General features: G+C 49.6%; 2 protein-coding genes across 8 annotated transcripts in view; both read left to right on the plus strand.

Annotated features, from left to right (window-relative positions):
* The window catches only part of LOC112162120 (cullin-9), a 28,522-nt gene extending 8,532 nt beyond the window's left edge, over nt 1-19,990 (plus strand). For 3 of the 5 annotated variants that reach the window (XM_024297781.2, XM_024297786.2, XM_024297785.2), the window contains exons 4-45: nt 966-1,577; nt 1,815-1,959; nt 2,030-2,220; nt 2,302-2,488; nt 2,559-2,771; nt 2,852-3,050; nt 3,871-4,072; nt 4,156-4,346; nt 4,410-4,606; nt 4,686-4,834; nt 5,919-6,007; nt 6,076-6,181; nt 6,247-6,474; nt 6,593-6,683; nt 6,800-6,971; nt 7,040-7,145; nt 7,856-7,951; nt 8,023-8,198; nt 8,283-8,416; nt 9,547-9,732; nt 9,945-9,974; nt 10,406-10,542; nt 12,952-13,134; nt 13,205-13,362; nt 13,438-13,636; nt 14,344-14,515; nt 14,584-14,729; nt 14,832-14,958; nt 15,035-15,240; nt 15,314-15,564; nt 15,849-15,966; nt 16,046-16,294; nt 16,363-16,503; nt 16,580-16,744; nt 17,498-17,661; nt 17,733-17,826; nt 17,899-17,973; nt 18,057-18,167; nt 18,247-18,364; nt 18,476-18,609; nt 18,720-18,811; nt 18,881-19,990. In XM_024297781.2, the coding sequence (XP_024153549.1) occupies nt 966-1,577; nt 1,815-1,959; nt 2,030-2,220; nt 2,302-2,488; nt 2,559-2,771; nt 2,852-3,050; nt 3,871-4,072; nt 4,156-4,346; nt 4,410-4,606; nt 4,686-4,834; nt 5,919-6,007; nt 6,076-6,181; nt 6,247-6,474; nt 6,593-6,683; nt 6,800-6,971; nt 7,040-7,145; nt 7,856-7,951; nt 8,023-8,198; nt 8,283-8,416; nt 9,547-9,732; nt 9,945-9,974; nt 10,406-10,542; nt 12,952-13,134; nt 13,205-13,362; nt 13,438-13,636; nt 14,344-14,515; nt 14,584-14,729; nt 14,832-14,958; nt 15,035-15,240; nt 15,314-15,564; nt 15,849-15,966; nt 16,046-16,294; nt 16,363-16,503; nt 16,580-16,744; nt 17,498-17,661; nt 17,733-17,826; nt 17,899-17,973; nt 18,057-18,167; nt 18,247-18,364; nt 18,476-18,609; nt 18,720-18,811; nt 18,881-19,097 (6,957 nt within the window). In that variant the 3' untranslated portion in view covers nt 19,098-19,990. The remainder of the gene's footprint in view (nt 1-965; nt 1,578-1,814; nt 1,960-2,029; nt 2,221-2,301; nt 2,489-2,558; nt 2,772-2,851; nt 3,051-3,870; nt 4,073-4,155; nt 4,347-4,409; nt 4,607-4,685; nt 4,835-5,918; nt 6,008-6,075; nt 6,182-6,246; nt 6,475-6,592; nt 6,684-6,799; nt 6,972-7,039; nt 7,146-7,855; nt 7,952-8,022; nt 8,199-8,282; nt 8,417-9,546; nt 9,733-9,944; nt 9,975-10,405; nt 10,543-12,951; nt 13,135-13,204; nt 13,363-13,437; nt 13,637-14,343; nt 14,516-14,583; nt 14,730-14,831; nt 14,959-15,034; nt 15,241-15,313; nt 15,565-15,848; nt 15,967-16,045; nt 16,295-16,362; nt 16,504-16,579; nt 16,745-17,497; nt 17,662-17,732; nt 17,827-17,898; nt 17,974-18,056; nt 18,168-18,246; nt 18,365-18,475; nt 18,610-18,719; nt 18,812-18,880) is intronic. The other 2 variants (XM_024297784.2, XM_024297783.2) reach the window with 2 other exon arrangements.
* A 1,767-nt stretch (nt 19,991-21,757) lies between these two features.
* The window catches only part of si:dkeyp-121d4.3, a 26,776-nt gene continuing 22,825 nt past the window's right edge, over nt 21,758-25,708 (plus strand). For 2 of the 3 annotated variants that reach the window (XM_024297281.2, XM_036215689.1), the window contains exons 1-9: nt 21,758-22,725; nt 22,799-22,849; nt 22,967-23,163; nt 23,904-23,946; nt 24,042-24,167; nt 24,246-24,350; nt 24,428-24,646; nt 24,723-24,869; nt 24,948-25,148. In XM_024297281.2, coding sequence (XP_024153049.1) covers nt 22,024-22,725; nt 22,799-22,849; nt 22,967-23,163; nt 23,904-23,946; nt 24,042-24,167; nt 24,246-24,350; nt 24,428-24,646; nt 24,723-24,869; nt 24,948-25,148 — 1,791 coding nt within the window. In that variant the 5' untranslated portion in view covers nt 21,758-22,023. The remainder of the gene's footprint in view (nt 22,726-22,798; nt 22,850-22,966; nt 23,164-23,903; nt 23,947-24,041; nt 24,168-24,245; nt 24,351-24,427; nt 24,647-24,722; nt 24,870-24,947; nt 25,149-25,708) is intronic. The other variant, XM_024297280.2, reaches the window with a different exon arrangement.

Consider the following 25,708-nt stretch of genomic DNA (forward strand, 5'->3'; position numbering starts at 1 on the left):
GATTGGACAACGGAGTCTGATTTTGATCGAGTCTTCAACCACGTGATCGGGCCCGATTTCCGATCACGTGATTGAATCGGGACGTCCCAAGTTTAAATTGTCAAAAATGTGGCAGCAGACGACCTTTTTAAAGCCTCGTTTATAGAGCAGATTTAGTGTTTGGTTACCCTTTACGCACCAACTTTTTACCTGACATGCAGCCACCGAAAACCTTACCTCCTGAGTGCAAGACGGGTTCTAAGAGGTAATTCAGGGAAAAGTGACAGGAAGGAGGTAACGGGCTGTCATGCTGTGAATTGATCTCAGTTCTGAAATTACGGTTCTTTTTTAAAAATTTCTTTTTAGGAACCGAAACTCGGCGGCGAGTTTGTACCAGTACAGATGAATTCACTACTAGCACCACCGAATAAAATGCTGGTGCTTCCCTGCGGTACTTTGTTATGGACACGTCAATTCCTTTTATTCTATTCAGTAATACTTGCGATTCTAGCCAAACATTTTACCTTTTTTAGTGATTGTGGGCAGGGCTATGTAATAATGGTGGGGTTGTGATGGTGGGCGGAGCTACAGTCAGGGCTGGTCCTGGGCATAGGCGACTGTCACGGCTACCTAGGTCGCCATCTTCTGGAGGGGGTGCCAAATCCCAATGGTTAGGCCTTATATTCATGTTTTTTTTAACAGTTTGACACACCAATCATTTTGTGTAAAAATAAAAAAATAACAATTAAAAACTTAGATTAAAAAACCTCAAAAGATTGATATAATCCATCATTTTGCTGCAGATCAGAATGAGTCTTAGCCGCATTCCTTCACTCCGTCACGCCGCTTCATCACATTTGAAGGTTTTTGGATAAAATTTCAGTTTGAGTAACATTTAGGTATCAGCTTCATAAGTACCGGTTCAGCACCGGCGCATCCAAACGCTACCACTCCCACCTCAAACACGACTTCTGTTGTTTTGACAGATCCCTGGGAAGTTGCTCTTCTCCTTGGTGAAGCGTTACCTGTGCGTTACGTCCCTGATGGACAAACTCAACACGGCTGGAACCGAGTCCAGCTCCGACAGGCAGGACCCCAGCCCCTCCCCCGCCACCTCCTCCACCTCTGTCCACCAGATGGACCACGTCCGCCTCCAGAAAGAGTTCGACTTCACCATGGCCATGGCCAATTTGATCTCGGAGCTGGTCCGAGTGATGGGCTGGGACCGCAACAGGCAGCCTCCAGATGGCTCCGCCCACCAGTCTGTGGGAGGGGAGGCCTGTGCGAGGAAGGAGGAGCTTGAGAATCTGTGCCGGCCCGTCCTTCGATCAATCTTCCAGCCTCGGTTCTGCACCTCGCCCATCACGCTGGGCACCAGCTCCCCCGCCGCTGCGCCCGCCGCCACACCTTCCAAGAAAAAGGTGGGAAACGGCTTCAAAACGCGCTCCGACTTTGCCAGCCGCTCGGCGTACGTGGAGTACGTCCAGGACAACCTGAAGAGCGGCATGATGGTTCGCATGCTGGAGGACTACGAGGAGGTCAGCGGTGGAGATGAAGGAGAGTTTCGCTACAGCAATGATGGATCTCCACCTGTGCAGGTGAGAACAGGCCTGAACTGGCTGACAGGTGCAGAAGGGATGTTCCTGAAGCCACCAGAGTGTTCTGCAGTCTGATCAGAGTGGCGTTTCCTGCGCTAACCACTGGGTTAGTACAGGTGTGCTACCTGGTTCGTCTACGAGCGCAACCGGGTTATTACTGGAGCATTACCAGTTTAAGTGCAGCTGCTCCTTTACCAGGTGTTGACGTGTCTGATTATTTTCTTCTGCTCCGTTCAGGTTTTCTGGAACTCTCTGTCCCGGACGTACTGGGTCCACTGGCACATGGTGGAGATCCTGGGCAGCGGCAGCGGCGGCAGCCAGACGGAGAAGGAGACGCAGGAGAAAGCCTCCTCCCTGACCGAGACCCTCAAACTGACCACCGGTAAGAGCTGGCGACTCTTTGCTTTGCTTTGCTTCTGGTTCTGAACCCACTGTGGTTGTCCCCCCCCCAGTGAGTCAGACCTTCTTCACCAAGCCGCCGGGCGGCCTCTACTCGCTGCCGTACTTGTCGGAGGGACACCAGATGGAGACGACGGCTCTGAGCAGAGCGGAGTGGTGGGAGATCCTGTTCTTTATCAAGAAGCTGGAGCCCAAGCAGCAGCAGGAGGTGAACGCCCTCCTGCTGCAGAACCTGGACGACCAGGTGAGGCGCCGCAGAATCAGCCGTGAGGCCCCTGGTGGAGGGTGGAGTGATGAGGTGTCCCCGTGTGTGCTGGCCGTCCAGGAGGAGCCTCTAGACGACTCCTCCCTCATCAGCCTGGCGGTTCCCGGAGACACGGCCAAAAAGGTGCTGCACTACCTGAAGCAGAAGCTCCCGTCGTCGTGCCTCAGCGACCTGCTGTGCTCGCACGCCTTCTCCAAGCACTACCTGAAGAGAGGGGGGGGCAGCCTGGATGACGAGGAGCTGCTGGGTGAGGACTCCCTCGGTCTGAGTGTGTCCCTCTGAGACAGACTCGGCATAAACTGTGGTTTGTCCTGCAGCTGAAGGCTCTCTGGCTTCTTCAGCTCTGGGGGGAGTTGGAGGAGCGTCTCAGAGTTCATCAGCCTTCACTTCCTCTTCCTCAGCGATGGGCTCCGTCTCCAAAAAGGCCAAGAAGGAGCTTCCCGCCGACTCCAGCGGCTCCGAGACGGAGAGCGAGTTTCCCTCCGAGGACGACAGCAAGTACCCGGACGACCTGGAGGACAAGATGAAGGGTGTGTCTGCGGAGACGGGGGTGGGGTGGGGGTGTCTGGGCTCAGCCGATGTTAACCTCTGCAGCGTCTCTGCTCTGCAGTGTTCAACAACCCGCGGGTGCAGGGGAAGAAAAACCTTCTGGAGAAGCTGGGCGAGGTGGTGGACATCCTGAAGAAGGGGCTGTCCGCCTCGGAGCAGAACCAGCAGCTGGCCGCCGTCCTCTTCGTCACCAGACTGCTGGAGGACAAGAGCACCCAGGAGAAGAACTCCAACCGGAGCGACTCCGCCCAGAGCACGCGGTGAGCCTGTGACCGCGGCGCCGGGATTCTGCCGGATCTGTATGGACTCAAATCAGGATCCGCTTAAAGTGGACGAAAAAACAGATTGAAAACTTGAAAAATAGACATTGTAACTGAAAAAAATAACTGAAAACCTGAAATAAATCTTGAAAAAAAAAACTGAAAACTTTAAATAAATCTTTAAGATGAAAAAATTATGAAAAATTTGAAACAAATTCAGGAAAAAAAGATAAGTCAAAAAATATTTTTTGAAAATAATAAAAAAAAACTGATAACTTGACACAAATCTTGAAAATGTGAAAAAAAATTACTAGTTGAAAAAATGTATCCATTAGTAGCATCTGCTGTTTTGAAATATTCTTTTTTTTCGGAATCTTTACTTTCAGTCCTCAGTTAACAGTTTCAATTTAGATTTTTGAGTTTTTGCCGCTCAGCCATCCCGGTAGCCAATGAGCTCAAAGCTCCGCCCCCTTGTAAAATTAGACTCAGCTCAGCAGTGAAAACTCGAAAATCAGAATTAAAAATGTAAAAAGAACTGAAATTCAAGATTCTGAAAAGACGAAAATTAAAAACAGCAGCTGTTACTAATGGATTTTCTTTTCATCTTTGTATTTATAGTTTTTTATGTCAGGTTTTCAGGGGTTTTTTTTTTATTTTTTTTTTTTTTAATTTACAATGTCTTGTTTTCAAATTTAAAATGTTTTTTTCTGTCGCGATGTCTATTTTTCAAGTTTACAATCTGTTTTTTGTTCACTTTAAGCTGATCCTGATAGATCTGCTTCTGTTTCTGGTGCTCTGACCTCTGAATTGTGTCCTGCAGGGACAAAGTGCTGAAGCTTCTGGTGGAGCTTCTGGGCTCCCCCTCCAAAGACGTGGTGGTCAGCACGCTGCGCCTCACTCACCTGCTCATGCTGAAGTACGAGTGGAGGGTTTGCTTCGCCACCGAGGGCGGCGTGAAGGCCATCCTGGCCTGCATGCAGGAGTTCCTGTCGGTCCCGCATGTGCAGCAGCTGGCTCTGGCGGTGAGGACGAGCTGCGCTCGGCAGAGCTGTGGCGCTCCTCCAGAGGTGCTGAGTGACCTGACGCTCCTCCCCTTCCTCCTCAGACTCTGAAGGTCATCACCGGAGCCAGCAAACACGACCTGCGCAGCATGGGCAGCAGCCTGCCGCTGTCCGAGTCCGGCACACAGATGATGCTGGAGATCTTCGCCAGCATCGGCTCAGCCACGCCTGAAGGCTCCTCCGGCCTGCTGGGCGTCATCCCCGCCGCCGTCGACCTCATGCTCAGCACCAAAGGGTAGGTGAGCGCTGCAGCTTTTGGGTTTCAGTGCTCTGTGCTGACAGCAGGTCTTCTGTGCAGCTGCACGCTGTCGGTGCGCAACGGGCTGCTGGTCATCATCATGCTCATCTCCAACCACAAGAGCCTGGCTGAGCAGCTGGTGGCCTGCGGCGTCACCGCCGTCCTCAAAAAGTGTCTGTCGCTGTCCCGGGCCGAGACCATGCTGGCCATCATCGCCCTGAACCACATCTCCATGGTGCACAAGCTGGAGAGCAAAGGTAGGCGGAGCTAACCTGAGCAGGAGCTCCATCAGACCCGTTCATCATGAAGACGAGGCTGACCTTCTGGTGTGTGCAGAGTCCTGCGAACAGCTGGACTTGAAGGACACAGAGCTCCACATGTTGTTGGTGAGCCTGAAGGAGCTGACGCCAACCAAGGAGGTGATCCAAACTCTGGAGCAGCTGCTGTGTGATGACTCCTCCCAGCTGGAGCAGGAGCGTTACCAGGTTAGTACATCAATCAATTTGGTAATATATCATATTTCGTTTGAGCAATACTTGTAGTGGAAATGGTGACAAGTTGATATTTAATTAATTATTTATGAGGATCCATCATTAAATAAAATTAATTTTACTATTTCAGTGTAATGAAAGATGTTTTTTTAAGTCATACTCTTTAAAAAAAGAAGTGAAAACTTCCGGTACAGTCTTGGAATACATCGTATCGCCAGACTCTTGCCAATATACGACCAAAGTAAAAATGGTTCTTTTAACATTTTTGGGATTTCCATTGCAAATTTAAGCACTTTTTAATTTCTTATATTTTACGTCTAGTGTGTGAATCCAACATGAAAAATAACCGAAATCAAGTTTGCTCCATACAAAATCAGAGATTTAGGCTTTTAAGGGTTCATTTCTTAAAGTTCAAATTTTTGAAGAAAAATAATTCAGTTTTATAGAATAAAATCTGAAAAAAGGTGATGCACGATGCAGCGAGAAGAACCAATCAGGATTCAGCTTTTAGCTGCTGCTCTGCTGTATTTTTTAAATGAACGAGGGTTAGGTACAGTTGTGCTTTGACCGTGGCGCCTGTGAACTGATCATTTACCTGACCGTTTACCTGCAGCGCTGATGTTCAGTCGGCGCTCACCGAGCCGTGTCGAGTCCTGTGGAGACGTGCACACCTGCAGAAAAACAAGGATTTGTAAATGCGGAACACAGACTTTACTGAGGACTAAACACCTGCCTGTCTCAACAGCGACCGCGGGGTTAACCACGGACTCATCTGTTTGATGGATCAGCTGACAGTTAGAACCTTAACGAGTCAGAAGAAACAAGAAAACTCTGAGCCTTGATTGATTAGATTCTCTGTTTTTTAGGACCTAAACTGCTTTAGTTCTGCTTTGCACAGATTTTAGTAGATTCAAACGTGTGATTTTGAGTAGTTTCTCCTTGGACTCAGACTTACGTCTGTAACAAAAGCAATTCCTTCAATGTTCCACCACCAAAGAGATCATGCGGTTCTTCTGGAGACGTTCTGATTGGGTTCATATGACATCATGAAAAGTTCATAAAGCTGCTGGCTGTGCAGGTGACCCAGAGCCGGGACACCTACCAGGACCTGGTCCGGCTGATGGAGCAGCATCGAGCCGACCGGGCCATCCAGCTGTCCATCCTAAGGTGGGAAAGGTAACGGTGGCGTTCTCGTGGTGACTGTGACGAAGCTCACCGACCGCTCGCTCCTGCAGGATCCTGGACAAGTTCCTGGATAACTACCAGGAGGACGTGCTGCCGTGGCACGAGAGCATCGAGCCGTGCCTGTCCAGCATGACGGCCTTCATCAACGACAGAGAGGTCAGCGGCAGCCGCAGCAGCGCCGCTCACCTGCAGGCATGCGCTAACCCGTCCCTGCTCCACAGGTGGTGCAGCTCTTCATCCGCTTCCTGTACCTGCTGGCGTCGGTGAACAAAGACTACGCCGTGGTCATGTGTCGTCTGGGCACCAGAGATTCTCTGGTGAAGGCTTTGGACAAACACAGCACCAACCTGCTGCTGGTCACCGAGCTCAGAGACCTCATCAGCGACTGCGAGAAGTACGCCAGCCTCTACAAGAAGATGACCACCAGCGTGCTGGCCGGATGCATCCAGGTACACGCCTCCTTTGAAAAGCATGACATCAAAGCTGCTGGTTTCATCACCTGGTCAGGTGATCAGAAGTTTGATTTCTAGAAAATGACCACTTGCCCCGCCCACTTCTTCCTACCAGATGGTGCTGGGTCAGATTGAGGAGCATCGCCGCAGTCACCAGCCCATCAACATCCCCTTCTTTGACGTGTTTCTCAGAAACCTTTGCCAGGGTCAGTCCAGAACCCACACACACACTGATAGTCACTGACAAACGGGTGGAGGCTGACGTCTGCTGCACCTGTGCTGCACCTGTGCTGCACCTGTGCTGCACCTGTGCTGCTTTCAGGCTCCAGCGTGGAGCTGAAGGAGGACAAGTGCTGGGAGAAGGTGGAGGTGTCGTCCAACCACCACAGAGCCAACAAACTCACCGACAAAAACCCCAAAACCTACTGGGAGTCCAACGGCTGCACCGGCTCGCACTTCATCAACGTCTACATGCACAAAGGCGTCATCATCCGGTAGGCGCCGTTCTCCTTTTAGCCCCGCCCCTCTTTTACTATGACTCTGATGCTCTACCTCTGCACAGACAACTCGCCATCTTGGTGGCCAGTGAAGACTCCAGCTACATGCCGGCCCGGATCCTGGTTCTGGGTGGAGATGACCCGACTAACATCAACACGGAGCTCAACACTGTAAGCCAGGAGTGTCAAAACTCGGAACACACTTTAGGTCGCGGGTCAAGCAGGATAAACATTTATTAAACACTCTACAAATACATTTTTGAAACTTTCAAACCGCAACTTTTTAACATAATTAAGAACTAGATTATATACTATTACCTGTGATAATGTAAGTGTGAATGCTGTAAGCTGAATTTGGCTGCTGAAGATGCTGAAATCACTGACGCTTATAGTTGAAAACGATGAAACTGATAGCCAGCTAAAATATTATCTAAACAGCTAGCATATAGCTGAAATATTATCTAAATGCTAAAGTAGCCTAAAAAAAGGGTTAGCTAAAACAGCTAGCATATAGCTGAAATATTAGCTAAACTCCAAAATAGCCAAAAAAATCTTATTAAATGTCAAAATAGTACAAAAGCTAGCAGAATGCTAATAACTTTTTAACATAATTATGAATATTAAAAAGTCAGGAATATTATTCCAGAGTAAATCAACTTAAACCTTAAATAACTTTCAATATTTTACTCTCTATAAAAATATATTTTGTCAAAATTATATGAGTTAGAAATGAGCGTAAGATAACATCGGGTCATTAATAACAATAAAATAAAATGATCTGGAGGGCTGGATAGACTTCGACACGTGCTGTGAGCTCATCGGCCTCCGCCCACCTCCATCTTTCAGCAGCTCCACTTTAACCCATGTTGGTTTCTGTGCAGGTGAACGTGGCTCCCACAGCCAGCCGTGTGGTTCTGCTGGAGAACATGACCCGGTTCTGGTCCATCATTCAGATCCGGGTCAAGCGATGCCAGCAGGTAAGACTCTGAGTTTGGTTCTTTGAGCTTCAGGTCCTCTTTGCTGTTCTGACCTTCACCTCTGTCTCTAGGGGGGCATCGACACCCGGGTCCACGGCTTCGAGGTTCTGGGTCCAATGCCGACGTTTTGGCCCGTGTTTAAGGAGCAGCTGTGCTGTCGGACCTACCTGTTCTACAGCACCAAAGCCAACACCTGGTGTCAGGAGGTGATGGAGGACCGGACGCAGCTGCTGCAGCTCTTCAACAAGTACGAGTGTCCACGAGTCCAGAACAGGTTTGCTCCTTTCAGAAGGACCTCCTCGTCTTCATGTTTGAATGTTTCCTTCTGCAGGTTGAACAGCGCTCTGAGGCACGAGCAGATGTTTGCAGATCGGTTCCTGCCCGACGTCGAGGCCGCGGAAGCTCTGGGCCGGACCTGCTGGGAGGCTCTGATCACCCCCATTGTGAAGAGCATCACTCAGTCAGGTACGCTCACGTGCACGCTCCCAGTCCGGACTCAAACACAGGAGACGCTCGCAGATGCAGCACTGCAGCAGCAGCTGTGGTTCTGTTTGGCCCGGCCCGGCAGCAAAAACCAAGTTGTGGCTCATTTTTGACTTTTATTTGTCAATTGGTCTGTTAAAAATATACCACACACACCTGCTGGGAACAATTTAAAAAACAATTTAAGCTTAAATTGTGAATTCTAAAAATGCGTTTCTGGAAACTTAAAAAAAAAAACAGGGTGTTGTTAAAACGTGTATGAGACATTTTGAAGTTTTGGCTCTCAAAATTTTAAGTTGTGCGTGCGCAAATTGTTTGTAGTATTTGAATGTACCAGTGTATGCACAATTAAAAAAAAGAAAAGAAAACAATCCAGAGTAAAATATTATTAAAATTGTAAATCGATCACCAGGACGAGTTCTCTGGACTCAATAACAATCGCACTAAACTTCTGTTGTCCTCTGGAAAGTTGTGCAAGCCAACTGAAGGCAAAAGACCTACGAGCCATGCTAACGCTAACATGCTAACGACTGACTGCTACAGAATCAAAGATGGGCGGAGCTTTATAGTAGAGCTGCAGAGCGTGATGATGTGACACTTCTGAAATGATGTGGAACTAACACAAAATTCAACTGTAATACATCATTTTAACCTGTAGGGGCAGCACACAGACTATCATTTCAGGAATGAAACAAGTTTATTTTCATTTAAAATAAAAAAATGTGGCATTTAAAAACCCCATTTATAGAGGTCAACAGAATAAAACGTTGATTAGTGTTTGGTTACCCTTTTAGGAGATTTTATTTTGAAAAATGTTCATTTTTGAAATGATGTTTCCTGCTGTCTGACCTCCTGTTGAGATCTCACAATCTGCCTCCCAAACTCTTTAAATCCTTTAACATCTTCAGTTGTAAGAAATCTCTGTGAGAAAACCTTCAAATCCAAACATGTTTTTTGGCCTTTCAGGCTCCTGTAGTTTCCTAACATGATCCATTCAGACATCCACAGACTGAGAGACGTTCAGGAGCTCCTCAGAGCGTCAGACCTTCCGGGTGTTTCCTTTAGCTTTTGGATCTGTTTGAAAACTTATGGCGCTCTTGTTTTTCTCCCAGAATCCTCAGCGTGCAGCCCTCTGTCCTGGCTGCTCAGCGAGTACCTGGATAACGCTGAGCTGGTCCAGCGCTTCAAGAGTCGGGCGGCCATCTTTAACTCCAGAGTGCGGCGGCTCACGCACCTGCTGGTCCACGTGGACACGAGCCAGCCGGACGGCGAGGAGCTGAAGCCGCCGGTCAAGTCCAGTAAGTCGAACGCAACCAGAACCTGTGTGATTCTGTCATAGAAGTCTCAGTTTAGGACCCGATGCTGTGGTTGTTTGGGTCGTGTCATTATGAGCTTTTTGAAAGGTTTTAAATTAGAATTGTTTGTAAACGAGTGGCTGCCCCGCCCCCCTGGCACAGCAGCACCTCCCCGCTCCAGCTCCACCTCTGAAAGGAGTCTGTTCTGTTTGCAGAAGGTCTGAACAGGAGCAAAGAGCTGAAGAGTAAGTAAGAGCCGCGTTTCTTTCCGTTCTGCGCTCACATCTCATCTGTCCTCGTGAACGAAGGATGGCCCCCTTCTGGCTGAATCAGAGAAGACCACCTCCCTCTTTGTGTTTGTCTCAAAGCTGCCAAAACCAGCAGCAGGGGCGGAGTCAATGCACCCAGCAGGGGGGGCTGTCCTCGTCTGAAGCCAAGAGCTTCTTTTCAGACGTCATCAGGATGCGTTTGGCTTCATCTTTTCCTTTTAGTTTGGACTGCTGCCGTTCCCGGCCAGAGCTCCTGCTCCCACGCTGGCGTTGGGCTGGAGGAGGAGCGCTGACGCTTTGACGTTTTCTGTTGCGGCTCCCGTTTTCAACGCGCTTCTTATCTTCGGTTAGTCAAGCGGGAAGCGTCCGTGGCCGCCCCTCCACCCATCTGCGCTCCTGTTTTCCAGATGGAAAGGAAGGGAAGAACAGAGACACGGCCGCCGCCGCGTCTTCGTCGTCGTCTTCCTCAGCCAAACCCAAAGCGAAGAGCAGCAGCAGCATTGCCGGCATCGCCCACTGCTGGCAGGGGGTGGTACAGCGCCAGGTGAGCTCAGAAAACTTCCAGAGCCGTTTCGATTTGTAAAGTTTATTTGAATCAAGTCTTTGTTTTATTTAATTTGTATGATAACAGTCTAAAAGTGACCAACAGTTTCCATGAAAAGGTTGGAATTCCTCCACAGAGCCACTAAAACTTAATCGAAATAGAATATTAGGAAGAAACCTGGAATAGAAACATGTCTGGACTAAACTGGGTCGGACCAAGCGAGTTTCAAGTCCATTAAGATTTGACACCCAAATAAAACAACTGGCTGAAGAAATTTGTTCTAATTGCTGAATATCATGAATTTTAATACCAAACGTTTTAATACCAAACTTGCATAATTAGCAAAAAGTGTATTTGAAGAATTTCATGAAATAATCGCAACGTTTCTAAAATATTAGCTTAACTTCATAGTAGCCCAAAAAACCTTAGTAGATGTCAAATTAGCTAAAAAGCTAGCACATTACTAAAATACTAGCTTAACTCAGAATTAGCCATAGACTGTAAAAATAATGGACAGAGCGAGCACTGAGGTCCCCCATTGTAAATGCATTACTTCCTCTCCTCGTGAAAGTAGGCCGCCGCTTTCACCGTCAATTCCTGAAACGGATACCGCCATTTGCAACCCATCTTCAGCGATTGGTCTGAGTCATAGCTGAGTCATCGAATCTACAGGAAGTACTGTCGCCAATCAGGAGTGAGATTATTGCAACCGTCTGCCTCTTTCCACGCCTCGACCACGAGACCGCGGATGTAAACAGCTTCTACTTTAATAACGGTGGAGAATCGTACAAGTCATTGTTGAAGCCTTTGAGGGAGAACCATTCCAACATTTGATTCTGTCAGCGGTCCTTTGGGATTTACTTACATTTATTCCTTTTTGTCGAGATAAAAGGAGCATTTGGGTGACGCCGCTGGAGAACTGCGCGTGTCCCTCTCGCGCGCGCCGCAGCTTTTCAGTTGTCATTCGCGGCCAGGTTAAAGTCTGATCAGATGCACGTGAGAAGCGCGTTCAGCGGTATTTAAAATAAATAACCATCCTAACAAGTGAACAGCTGGATCTTTTTTCTGTTTGAAAATACGACCAGGTCCTTTCAAGTTTGTCTCGCGCTCCTCAGACGGCTGCGTCTAATTCAGGCTGAAGCTGGAAAAGTGCAGCGAAGATGAAACTTTGGTTGGTGATTTTATGCGCATATATGCAACTTATAATTTATAAGCTACAATCAAAACAGTGAAATAAAGAAAAACGAACGTTAAACAAACAAAAAAGTCCAAAGCACATAACCTCAGAGTGAAATCTATTTCTACAGAGTAAATCCTCATCTAAAAATGTCGACAGCATGCTCCTCTTGTTGTTTTAAACTGCTGCATCGGTACATTCCATTGAGGAAAACAACAGTAGGACAATGATTGGTACATTGTTGAATTGTAAAGTAGGTGTTAAAAGGTCTTCACGGACCCATTGATGAAGTCTGCTCCCATTGGCTACCCGTCATGTGTCAATCAAACCCCCCAGACGGTCGACGTCAGACCCACAAACATTTATGGAGCCATTTCATTGGTCAATTTATAACTCTAATAACTTATGAAAATGGAAAAAAATCTTTAAAAAAAATTAGGATTAGAAAAAAGAAGTTAATCAGAAAGCAGCAGAGGAAGAATGATTATTCTGAGATATAAAATGACTGAGAAATAACTGTCTGTTTCTCAATGGAAGTCAATGGGACTTTGGCCTTTTTGCAACCCAGTGGTACTTCCTATATGGAACACGGAAGGAGGGGGGGTGGCTTTGTCCAGTTCTTATATATACAGTCTATGAAAAAACCTCAGTAGCAATAATGTCCTTAGCATGCTAGCACCAAACTTGTATAATTTGCAGAAAGTGAACAGATATTTGAAAAAAATATTTTAAAGAAAGTGAAAATTGTGTTAAATTTCATAATTGCATACAATTTAAAAACAGTAAAAGTAAAAGCAAGAATGTCCTGACCATTCTGAATGGTTTTATTTGCACACATTTTAAAAATGTCCTTTCATTTTCAATGGAGCTTAAAAATTGCATAAATTGGGTAAAATCTTAAAAACTGTAAAATGTACAAATACTAAAAGTACAACCATGAATGTTTTGATACCAGAATTGCTGAATGTGTGATTGCGTTTTAGTAATCAGAAAACGTACAGAAGAATAAATGGGGAATAATAATAAAGAGAAACAGGATCACTATAATAACTGATCCATATCCGGGATCTAACATCTGGTTCTGATCGAGTCTGAAACTCGTGATCGGATCAGAACATCCCCACTAACAACCAACGATGACTCATTTGAGTTTTTGTGATTTACGATTCACCTTCACCGACTCGTGCTGCATTCACTGAACTCCTGGAAATCTCCCCGACTTCTCCGTCCAGGTAAAGAAGTTCCTGGAGTCAAACTTCAACCAGCCAGACTTCGTGGAGCGGTACCGGGTTCTGTACCGGCGTTTGAAGAACGCCATGGAGGAGCTGTTCGGGCAGCAGACCGCCTTCGTCCTGGCGCTGTGGCACGGCTTCTCTGCGGCGCTGCTGCAGCTGTCCATCCTCCGGGCCATGCACGTGAGTCTACAGCGAGTGCTGCCGTCAGCACAGAGGAAGAGGAAGTGACGAAGGTGTGTGCTGCGTGCAGGTGAGCGAGCGCTTCGCTCAGTACATCGATCAGACCATCCAGGCCAGCGGCGCGGCGGCCAGCGGCACGGAGACGCTGGAGCGGCTGCAGCAGTTCCTGGAGCCCATGCTCTTCCTGTCCGGCCTGGAGCTCGCCAACACCTTCGAGCACTTCTACAGGTCAGCAGTCCGTCCGGCGCCGCCACCCCGACGACAGAAGCCCCAGGCTGAACGTGCGACTCTTCTGCCCGACAGGTACTACCTGGGAGACCGGCTGCTGGCTCGGGGAACCACGTGGTTGGAGAGCGCCGTCATCGAGCAGATCGGCAGCTGCTTTCCCAGCCGCTTCCCGCAGCAGATGGTCAAGAACCTGAGCGAGTCGGCCGAGCTGCAGCAGGAGTTCCACCTGTACCGGCTGCAGCAGCTGGACCAGCGCCTGCAGGAGACGGACCAGGCCAGTACCTGCAGAAGTTTCTGGTTCATTAGTTTATCGTGAGAGTCCGTTAATGAATCGTTCAGCCTCTGTCCTTCATTAGTTTGTTATTGAAACAAAATTAAATCAAATGAGAGAGATCAGGAATATATTTTCCATCAAACTCATTTTGACAGGTGCCCCGCCCCTCAAGATGAAGGAACAATTTAATATCATTTTTATATATAGCTCAGGGGTGTCAAACTCAATTACTCAGGGGGCCAAGATCCAAAACAGACCTTAGATCGCGGGCCGAACGGGATCAACATTTATTGAACACTAAAACTACATTTTTAAAACTTTAAAACCGAAACTTTTTAACATAATTACTAGATATATAGCATTACCTGTGATAATGCTAGTGTGAATGCTGTAAGCTGAATTTGGCCGCTGAAGATGCTAGTGCTGATAACTGAAAACGCTTAAGTTGATAGACAGCTAAAATATTAGCTATAATAATAAAAAAATTAAAATTGAAAAATTGTATTTTTTGTTGCTGATCGATCCCAACTTTGTTCAACTTTCCTACACTCTGACTCCATAGAATATAAAATAACGACTAATCGACTCTTAAATTAGACGTTGACTATTTTAATAGTGGAATAATCGTGCAGACAGTGACGGTGGCAAACTTATCCAGATCCAAACTAAACCTTCTCATGTAGACGGTTCTGTTCTGGTTTCCGTAGGACATGGAGGAGGAATGGGAGGAGCTGGAGGAGGATGCCCAGGTCCAGGTTCTGGTTCTGTCTCCCCGCTGCTGGGCCGTGTCCTCTCTCTGCTTACTGGACGAGCCAGGAAAACACTTTCCCGCCCAGCTGTGCTCCTACCTGAACCACTTCACCCAGTTCTACACCCACAGTGAGTACCGACCGGCCCGGTTCTGCTGAGCGCCGACTCCACGCAGGTTCTGACCCGTCTGTGCGCAGGTCAGTCCATGTGCGGCCTGAGCCCGTCCCGGCCCCGGCGTCTGCAGTGGACGTGGCTGGGTCACGCCGAGCTGCAGTTCGGCTGCTGGACGCTGCACGTGTCCACGCTGCAGATGTTTGTGCTGCTGCAGTTCAACCACCTGCAGGTGCGTGTGTGTGTGTGTGGGGGGGGGTGTGCGTGCGTGCGTGTGTCTGTGTGAGTCTGTGTGTCCGTGTGTGTTTGTGTGCTCACTCTCTGCTGTGTTCAGGAGCTTTCCGTGGAGTCTCTGCTGCAGCAGACCGCTCTCTCTCCGGAGGTTCTCCTCCACGCTCTGCAGCCGCTCCTCGGCGAAGCCGGTCCTCTGACCTGCAGCCAGCCGGAGCAGCCGTGCTCAGGTGAGATGTGCTGCCGCTCCCTCCTCCTCCTCCTCCACCTCCCTCCTCTTCCTCTCACACCCACCTCTGCATGCAGGTGTGCTGACACTGAACCAGCAGGCGGCCTCCCTCAGCCTGAGTGGCGCCCCGGCTCAGCTGCACCTGCTGCCGCGGCAGACGTACCTGAACGTGGACGAGGAAGCCGCCAGCACCCTGGAGAGGAAGAGGAACTTCATCTACTGCCTGATCGTGAGGATCATGAAGCAGGAGAAGGAGATGCACATCGACAACCTGGTCTTCAAGGTGAGTGGCGCCACCTGCAGGACGCGTCTGAAGCTGCAGGAGGAGGAGTCACCGCACGCCGTTCCCCTTTCAGGTTCTGGACTCCTGTCAGAAGCAGGACTTGTCTGCCGGCGCCGGCCGGTTCAGCTGCAGCACAGGCGACGTCCTCTCCTGCATCATGCACGTCATCAATAAAGGCTGCGTGCGCCGCGGCGAGGAGAACCCGCACATTGTGGAGTACGTCCCGGAGGACCCGTCTACGCCGCAGAAAGGCCACGCCCAGTTCTCCTTCAGCCACACCAACGCGGGGAAGGAGGCAGCCCCAGACGGCGTGGCCGACATCAGGTGTGACCACGCCCTCTGACCTCATGCACGCGCTCAGTCGGCGCGGCGCCGCGCTCCCGGCATGTCGGCGAATTCCTGAATGTAAATGTAGTTTTATGGAGAAACAATAAAAACGAGACGAAAAGAGCTGAAGGTGTTTGAAGTTCTTACCACACAGAAGGTTCTGGTTCTGACCCGCTGGGAAATCCAAAGGTTTCTGTGGTTCTGGTCCATCAGAACCAAAGCAGAACCTGTTTGTGTGTCCTGCTCCTCTGTTGTGTACATGTGTGTGTTTGTGTTTGTAGTCTGGTTCCGGCGCCGCAGCGCTTTGAGGACGGCGTTCTGGACGCGGTTCTGTTCTCGATGGGCCGGACCATGACTCAGGAGGAGGTCCGTCAGCTGATGCGGCGGACGGTGCAGCAGGTGAGTGGGCGGGTCCCGGCGGGGGTGGGCGGCGCCGCCCTGCAGGTGTGCGTGGACTCAGCGCTCTGCTTCTCTTCAGGTGTCGGTCACTCTGAGTCTGGACCTGGACCGGGCCGAGCACCTCCTCATCCACTGTAAGTGGAACGTGGACCTGCTGGTCCAGCGCTACACAGACGACCCAGACGCCCTCATTACCGCCGCCGGCCTCAAGTGCCGGAACCCGCAGCCGCCGCTGAGCCCGGCCGCCACCTGCCCCGTCTGCCTGAGCCCGCGGACTGCCAGCGTGGAGCCGGTGCCGTCGCTCAGCTGCCTGCACTACTGCTGCCGGGTCAGAACCACTCCCGGGATTGGGTGGGTGTGAGTCGCTTTGCGGTAACGTGTGTGTGTGTCCCGCAGTCCTGCTGGCAGGAGTACCTGACGGCCCGGATCGAGCAGAACCTGGTCATGAACTGCAACTGCCCCATCACGGACTGCCAGGCCCAGCCCACCTCCCACTTTTTCCTCAGCATCCTCACCGACAAGGACACGGTCGCCAAGGTAACGCAGGCCTCCCAACCCCGCTGGGACCGGTCCCGGGCCGGCGCTGACCCTGCTGCTCCTCCCTCCCCCTCAGTACGAGAACGCCCTGCTGCGCGGCTACGTGGAGTGCTGCTCCAACCTGACGTGGTGCACCAACCCCCAGGGCTGCGACCAGATCCTCTGCAAGGAGAACATGGGCAGCACCGGAACCTGCTCCAAGTGCTGCTGGTCCTCCTGCTTCAGCTGCAACTTCCCTGAGGTCAGAGGTCACACCTCAACCCCCACGACTCTCCGTGGGGGGGCATGCTCAATACGAAATGGTCAATGTGAGATGATGCTGGTGTGAATGCTGTAAGCTGAATTTAGCTGCTGAACGTGCTTAAATTGATAGCTGAAAACACTGATGGCTGAAAGCGTTGAAGCTGATAGCTGAAAACGTTGAAGCTGATGGCTGAAAACGCTGAAGCTGATGGCTGAAAACGCTGAAACTGATAGCTGAAAACGTTGACGCTGATAGCTGAAAACGCTGAAGCTGATGGCTGAAAACGTTGAAGCTGATGGCTGAAAACGCTGAAGCTGATGGCTGAAAACGTTGAAGCTGATGGCTGAAAACGCTGGAGCTGATGGCTGAAAACGGTGAAGCTGATAGCTGAAAACGCTGAAGGTAATAGCTGATTACGCTGAAGGTGATAGCCAGCTAAAATATTAGGTAAACTAAGATTTATTAAGTGATATGTTATTTTCATTATGTATTATGACCTGATTGCTTGAAACAAACCATTTCATTTCATTAAACGGCAAATTAGTTATAAATGAGAGCAAGATAACATCGGGCCATTAATAACAATAAAATAAAATGATCTGGATTGCTGGGTAGAATACTTTGACACGTGTGATATAGTGAGTAGTGAAGGAGTTCAAACGTAGCCAGAGTCTCCTGCAGTCAGGAACAGTGAGGAGCTTCATGATGGGCGGAGCCTGTGTGACGCAGCTTCATCTGTGTGTCCGTCAGGCTCACTACCCAGCCAGCTGCAGTCACATGTCCCAGTGGATGGACGACGGCGGCTTCTACGAGGGCATGAGCATGGAGGCGCAGAGCAAACACCTCGCCAAGCTGATCTCCAAACGCTGCCCGAGCTGCCAGGCGCAGATCGAGAAGAACGAGGGCTGCCTGCAGTACGTCCTTCACACCTGAGGAAGAGGAGGAGGAGGATGATGATGATGATGATGGTGATTTGTGTTCCCAGCATGACCTGTGCCAAGTGTAACCACGGTTTCTGCTGGCGCTGCCTTAAACCCTGGAAACCCACTCACAAAGATTACTACAACTGCTCTGCCATGGTTGGTTCACACTCAGTCATGTGATCGCCTCTCTGACCAATCAAAAGCTAGTGTTGATTTGCCCTTTCGCAGGTCAGTAAAGCTGCACGGCAGGAGAAGAAGTTCCAGGACTACAACGAGCGCTGCAGCTTCCACCATCAGGCTAAGGTACAACAGGGGCCAGAACCCGTCCAGAACCTGAACAATCCCCGTCCGTCACCTTTGACCTCGTGTGTGTCATGTTGTGTTAGGATTTTGCGGTGGGTCTGGAGAACAAAGTGTCGTCCATCAACGAAGCTTTGCAGATGAAGTCGCTCACCTTCGTCATCGATGCCTGTAAAGTCCTGGCTCAGGCCAGAAAGGTATCCTCCTGGTTCTGAAATGGGCGGGGCTTCTTACAGCAGAGCTGTGGGCTGACCACGCCCTGACCAATGTCTGCAGGTGCTGGCCTACTCCTGTGTCTACAGCTACTACAACCAGGAGACGGAGAAGATGGATGTGATGGAGCAGCAGACGGAGGCTCTGGACCTGCACACCAACGCTCTGCAGATCCTGCTGGGTGAGGCTCCGCCCAGATCTGACATCTGTGCCATCTTTGTTGACGCCGTCTGCGTTGACGTCTGAGCTGACGCTGTCTGCACTGACACCCGGTACTGGTTGATGTTGACAGAGGAGACGCTGCTGCAGTGCACCGACCTGGCCTCGTGCGTCCGCCTGCTGAAACCAGAACACCTCAACACTGGACTGGAGCTGATCCGGCGAATCCAAGAGCGTCTGCTCGCCATCCTGCAACACTCCACGCAGGTACGCGTCCCACCTCCGGTCTGATCCAGCCACCAGCACCCTCCAAACAGACCCAGGAGATCCGCCCTGCAGTTCGACTCAGACGTTGGTGTATGTTCTGTCTGATCCAGGACTTCCGGGTCGGGTTTCAGTCCAGGAGCAGCCAGGAGGCGGACCTGGCTCAGGCGTCGCAGCTGTCCAACCACGCAGACGCAAACAAAGCGTGAGTTCAGCAGACGCTGCTGCCGCCGCCGCCTCTGTCAAGTCTCACTGCGACTCTCTGCTCTCGCAGGTCCAAGTCGGACCGAGCCTCAGACTCCGGAGACTCCGACAACAACAACTACACCGGAGAGGATGGCGGCGAGGAGGCGGAGGACGAGGACGACGAATACGATGAAGAGTACGTGCCCGGGTGGCACGAAGACTACGACGAGGAAGACATTTCCGAGGACGACTTCTTCTCCGACGACTCGGAGAACCTGGAGCCGAACTACTGCCCCTTCGACTGAGGCGGAGCCCGACTTGAAGATGCCCCAAGTTTGGGGGAAAGCGGCGAGGACTAAACCCCGCCCCCTCTTTGATCGCAGGAACGTCTTCCTTCACTGTCACAACGCAGCACCTGCTTCACCTGTTTTTTCCTTTTAGTTGAAGGACGGGAGAGGACAAGGGACAAAAGTGTTCTGAGTTTCTAAAGCTGTCCCCGTTTGTCCTGAGTTAATGGGCCCGGTTCTTCCTGGCCTGAAATGGGTTTCGTACGGGTCAGAACCAGTTACATTTGCAAGACCCGTTTGGAGGCGGTGCTCGTCAGTTTATTAGTCACAATTTCATGAAAAAACGATCAGAATGCCAACACGCACACGTGCACGCTCATGTTCAGCTAACTGCACGGTTCTGTGCACGTGTCCCCAACCGGTCCAAACGAGCCGGAGCCTCTGAGCCCAAAAGCAAACCGGTTTCATGCCTGGTTCTTGTCTCGTTCTCATTCTGGATTAGCTGGAGCAGGATTTCCTGAGGAGGATCTGGATCCTCAGAGCGGCTCTGATCCGGTCTGTTCTGTTGCCCCCCCTAAAGTGATGGAGGATGGTGGGGCGGTCCGCAGCCTCGCGTTCTGCCGGGTTCTGGTTTGTGAAGGACGCCTGGGGATGGGTCGGAGCGCACAGAGCTCTGCTCTGAGCTCTTCCCCCGTTTGAGGAGGCGGATGTTTCTATGCACCTGCAGGACCGGATGGACGCCCCGGTTCTGTCAGGACCGGTTTCTCGGTTCGTCGTGGAGTTGAAGCTCCAGCTTCCCGCTCTACTGTAATTTCCTTTATTCATATGGTTGATGTTCTCCCATGTTTCTGGTTTCTTTGCTGCAGTCGAGCGACTCCAGCCGCAGAGTTAAATAAAAGCTTTTTCCGTGACCCGGTTCTTTGTCTTGTTTCAGCCAACAGAACCAGAGCGGTTCTGGATTAGTTGTTCTCCATTCAAATAGAAGTTATGAAAGCTAATAGATCCTGCCGGACAGTTAAAGAAGTCACCAGCAGCTCTGACCTGCAGGGGTTTCCAGATTCCAGGTGTCTCGTCTGTGCTCCTGTCCTTGGTCGTGGACCTCGCCTCTGGCTCGACTCACAGCTGTTCCAGCCCACCTGGATAACACTGCACTTTTCAAATACATTGAATGCAATTCTTCTTTAACAGCCCTGGTACATCGCCTGTCCGTCCTGGAAGAGGATCTCTGCTTCATGTGGACATCCCTGAGGTTTCTTCCATTTTTGGTCCTCAGAATCTGTTCTTCATTTTTTTGTTTTTTTTGGAGGGAAGGGATGCCATGTCTAGTTTAGCATCCAGCTATTCTTTATATGTTATGACTGATTCTATGTTTTTGTACACTTACCGCTGTGAAGTCTATTGAGAAAACTGTTACAATATTGGACTATAAATAAAATTGATTGAAACTGATCAGTAAACATGCTGATTCTCCAAAATTAGCTACAAAGCATTAAACTACATAAACTAAACTGCAAACGGCATTGCACTGTAAAACAGAACAGTGGAATTTAAAAAAAAACTATACACAAATCTATCCATCCATTCATTATCTTAACCCGCTGTATCCTTGTCGGGGTTGGGGTGCTAGCCTCAGCTGCTGTTGGAGAAAGGTGGGTTACACGGGTTGCTAAACTGTTGCAGGTCACACAATTGATTCAATTTAGATTTATTTTTATAGTCCAATATCAACACAGTTGTGATATTTTGGGTTATTGGCTTTCACACTGGTAATTGTCCCAAAACATTAAGTCAGTCATAAACTGAACTAGTTATCACAACCCTTAGACCTTTTTTCTCGGTCTGGAAAAATGTAAAAGAAAAAAAAAAAAATCCAATTCCAGAACAAAAAAAGAAGAAACTTCAGAGAAGTCCACATTCTCTCCCAGGACGGGCAGGCGATTTATCAGGACAGGAGCGCCGACAATCCACCTGGAATCTCCCCTGTTCCCAGGGAGTGGGAAAGAGGAACAACAAATGAATAGCACTGCACCAAAAAGAGGCATGGTGAACTAAAAAAGGAGTAATTATATCACACCAATTAACCTATGAAACATGTTTTTACACCTTAGGAAGAAAAGTGGGGCCATTGTTTAAATAATTGTGCAGTTTGTGGTACAAGCACCACATTTGGCTTAAAGACTGGATTTTGTGCATGAGCTGGCCATGTTGTTGAGACTGAGGTAAACAGACATCAAATTTAATAGGAATGGGAAATTCTAAATGTACTCTAACTTCATTAATTCTAACTTTTTACCTCCCACAATTCAGACAATTTTTACTTAGAACTCTTGATTTTTCCCCCCCTCAGAATTCTAACCTTTTTCCTTGAATTTTGAGCGTTTGGATGCTGACCCGCATCCAAACGCTGAGACTTTTAGGTTTGATTGTCTGCCGCTGCAGATGGGGGCTGAAGCAAAAATGCATCATTTGGCTGCAATAACTTTAAATTATTTTGAAGTGATCACCTGTGAAAAAAAACTCAGGAGCATGTGATTTAATAAAACTACAACAATTAGGCTTTAAAGAAATAATTCAGCGATTGAGAGAAGAAACAAGACGAAGTTTTGACGAGGAAAAAAGTTTTGGAGAAAGAAAAAAAGATGGTTTGGAAGGTGCAGGTCAGCCTTCAGGGGGCGGTGTTACCGAGTGCTGCCGAGTGTTACCGAAGCTGGTGGCGGAATTTCCCCCAACGAAGAAGAACGAAACCTCGCTCTAAAACTGGGCTCCCGACCGAGCCTAACTCTAGAATTTTGGTCCTTAAAGATCATTCTTTCACAGAAATTACTGATAATAACCGGTCACGTGCCGTAGCGTGACGCTGACCCTCGCGGAACTGTCGGAACGTGGGCGCGCGGCCTGCTAGCTGCTAAGCTAACGGCGCCGAGGCCCGGCTACTGCGAAAGGAATGAGCCGGGGAGGTGGACCTGGCCGGGGAAGGCCTTTGAGAGAGGGCGGGCCTCCTTATAGAGGCCCGCCGGACTGGGGACCTCCACCCCCCGGAGGTTGGGGACCCCCGCTTCCCGGGGAATGGGGCCCTCCGCCTGAGGAGTGGGGCCCCCCTCCCCATGGAGGATGGGGTCCAAGAGGACCTCCACACTGGGCTCATAGGGGGGCTCCCCATCCCTACTGGGACATACCGGGACCCCCTCCTCCAGACTGGGATCCCAGAGGCCCCCTTCCTCCAGACTGGGATCCCAGAGGCCCCCCACCTCCTGACTGGGATCCAAGACACCCGCCACCACCCGACTGGTATTCTAGAGGACCCCCACCTCCAGGCTGGGGGTCTCACCCCGAAGACTGGTTGCCCCCGCTGGACTGGGATCATCCTGACTGGAGGCATTTGGAGTGGGATCGTCACGCCCCCCCGGGGCCTTGGGGGCCAGAGGCTGTTCCTCCTGTCCCCCCAATTCCTCCCGTTGAGTCAGTTCCACCAGTAGCTGCTCCACCTGTGCTCCCCCCAGGTGTGCCTCCAGTTATCCCCCCAGGTGTGCCACCGGTTATCCCCCCAGGTGTGCCCCCTCCTGACCCCACAGTTTGCCCTCCAGTGATGCCTCCGCCGGGGTACGGCTACCCTTCCTTCCCCCCTCCTACAGGCTGGACCGGAGAGGTAAGCTTTGGGTTCGACCCAGTGGGGGAGGGTGGGTCAGCGGACCGCGTTATAACAAAGCGTTTGTGTTTAGGTCATTGTGGAGGAACCGATGCTGAACCCGCCTCCAGAACAGCCCGAATGGGTGAGTACCGCTGTGGCGGTTCCACTTGGACCCAAAACCACAAAGTCTGCAGCAATGTCCTGTTTTTGGAGACTTTTATTGTGAAATTCCCTGACGCTTTTCTTTCTCATCCTTCAGATAAAAGCTCTGATTTCTGCTCCACCTGCTGAGGTGACACCAACAGAACCCAAAGCCAGCACTGAGGTACCAGCTGTCGCCGAAGTCCCTCCTCCTGTCCCGCCTCCTCCACCTGTAATTGAGCCCGCCCCCAAACCAAAAGTAGAGGAGAAGACAGCTAAATTCCTGGGCCTGCTGGGAAAACGCACCTTTGAGAAGTGAGTTCTTCTTTCCTGCTTCACACTCAACTCGATTCTGGTTCCTGACCGTCGTTATTAGAGCCTGAATCCTTGCAGTCAAAAGTTGGTTCTGGTTCTGATCAGTGAAAACCCCTTGACATTAGGGCTGCCATGATTAGTCGGATAAATGACGATAGATCGACTATTAAAATAGTCGACGACTAGTTTAAAAGTCAATTAGCCGTTACTTTATATTATATGGAGTCAGAGTAGTAAAGTTTAATGTTATAATGTCATTCTGCTAGCTTTCTGGACTATTTTTGACATTTATTAAGGTTTCTTAGGCTAATCTGGAGTTTAGCTAATATATTTCAGCTACAAACTGTTTTTGCTACTTTAGGATTTTTTCAGTTTTTAGGCTATTTTGTATTTTAGCTAATATTTTAGCTGCATGCTAGCTATTTTGGCTCATTTAAGCTTTTTTCATTTTTTTATACTTATTTTGCATTTAACTAACATTTTAGCTTTAGTGTTTTCCGCTATCAATTTCAGCATCTTCAGTGGCCAAATTCAGCTTACAGCTTTCAGACTAGCATTGCAGGAAATGCTATAGATCTAATTTTTAGTTTAAAGCTAATGATAGTTGAGATGTGTGCTTTACATCCACTTTGTGCACGACCCGATTAGTCGACTAATTAGAAACAATAATCTGTGATTAGTCGACTATTAAAATAATCGTTTCTGGCAGCACTACTTGACGTGTCTGTCTGCGTTCACAGGCCTCCTCCTGGACGCTCTTCCGGGATCATCTCCTTCATCGGGGTGAGGACGCACACAGCCAGTTCAGAACATACCCGGTTTCAGAGAAGTCTCAGAACCGGTCCGGTTCTTTACCCCGTTTGTCTTTCTGACTGCAGCCCACGTTTGGACACATCGAGAGGGAAGACCTGAAGAAGTTTACCTTCAACTTCGACGTGTTCTTTGGAAACCCCAAAGCGATGACCCCAGGGGTCCGGGTCCACTTCACCGCCTGTGAGGAGAAGGTGAGTCAGCTGCTGATTCTGGTTCTGGCTATAACGGGCTCCTCTTACCAGCCTCTGGTTTTCTGGGCGTCTTTTTAGAACCGTTGTGTAGCTACGGATGTGAAAGTTGCTCCCGGAGGAACGGAGAACGTGGACACGGAGATATATGAAGCCGTAGTCAGTCAGCCCATCCTGGAGCCTCAGGTCCGTCTGAACCGCCCCGCCCAGGTTCTGTGCTTTTAGACCCGCGAGTGTTGCTAAAGGGTTCTGTTTGTCCGCAGCCCGGGGAGCGGCAGTATCCGGGTCAGGTTTACGTGACCATCGGGCCGGTCCGAACCAATCTGCCATTCGAGAAGAAGGACAGCTCGGTGACTCTGTTGAAGAACGACCAGGTTCTGATCAACCTGCTGACCGACATCGTGACGGAGAAACGCAGAGCCACCAACATCAAACCCAAGATTCCCGCCACTTTTAGCCACACCAACGAGATCCGAGAGAAGGTCCGGACGCCCCCTCCTCTGACCCCTCCTCGCCTCTTCACCTGAGTCTGAAGCTCCGCCTCTGTCTGTCCTGCAGGGCGTCATCTTCAGCCTGAAGGACAACGGCGGCATCATCAAATCAGACGAGCACGGCGACCTGTCGTTTGACACCAGCGAGAACCTGAGTGACATCGAGTTTACAGAGGAGGACTTAAACGAGGAGGTGGAGTTCACCATCATCCTGGTGAGGAAGCTCCGCCCCCTCTGTGAGCTGCTCCTTTCAGCTTTGTCTTATTTATTTATTTAACGATTTGTGTTGCAGCTGAAAGCAGGAAAACGCGCCATCAGAATCCAGCGCTCCAAGGAGCCCCTCCTCTTGACGCTCTGCGCTCCCGGAGACGCAGAGAAACCCGCCTACGTGGCCAGGAAGGCGGCCAGCCGCCAGGTGGATTTAGGGCCCAACATGTTCCTGGACTCGGAGCTGTACGAGGGCATCGTCAGCCAGCCCATCATTGATCCCAAGGTGAACTATATGACTCCGCCCCCTTCTTTCAGTTCTGTGATGTTTAGACCCTCAAGTGGAAATTATTTTACTTATCCACAACTTTTCAAATCGGATTTTCTATTTGCATCTTAGTGCTCAGCATGAATACTATTTCATTTTGTGGGTGGGGTCAACTGGTAAAATTAGCCAAAACAGCTAGCATAATGCTAGAATATTAGCTAAACTCCAAATTAAAATCAATTAATGCCTTAATTAGCCAAAGCAGCTAGTAGCATACTAATATTTAAAACATAAAAACATCACTTTTTAACATAGCTATTAATAATAAATAGGCAGGAATATTATTCCAGAATAAATCAACTTAAACTTTAAGTAACTTTCAAAAATTCACCCTCCAAAAATATACTTGGTCAAAATGATTCAAGTTAAAAATAAGCACAAGACAACATCAGACCACTAATAACAATAACAAAATAAAATTATCTGGAGGGCCGGATCCGGCCCTCAGGCCTTGACTTTGACACGTGGTTTAGATCAGTGGTCCCCAACCACCGGGCTGCGGACCGGTACCGGGCCGC

This window comes from Oryzias melastigma, linkage group LG15 (assembly GCF_002922805.2).
Source record: "Oryzias melastigma strain HK-1 linkage group LG15, ASM292280v2, whole genome shotgun sequence".
Lineage (NCBI taxonomy): Eukaryota > Metazoa > Chordata > Actinopteri > Beloniformes > Adrianichthyidae > Oryzias > Oryzias melastigma.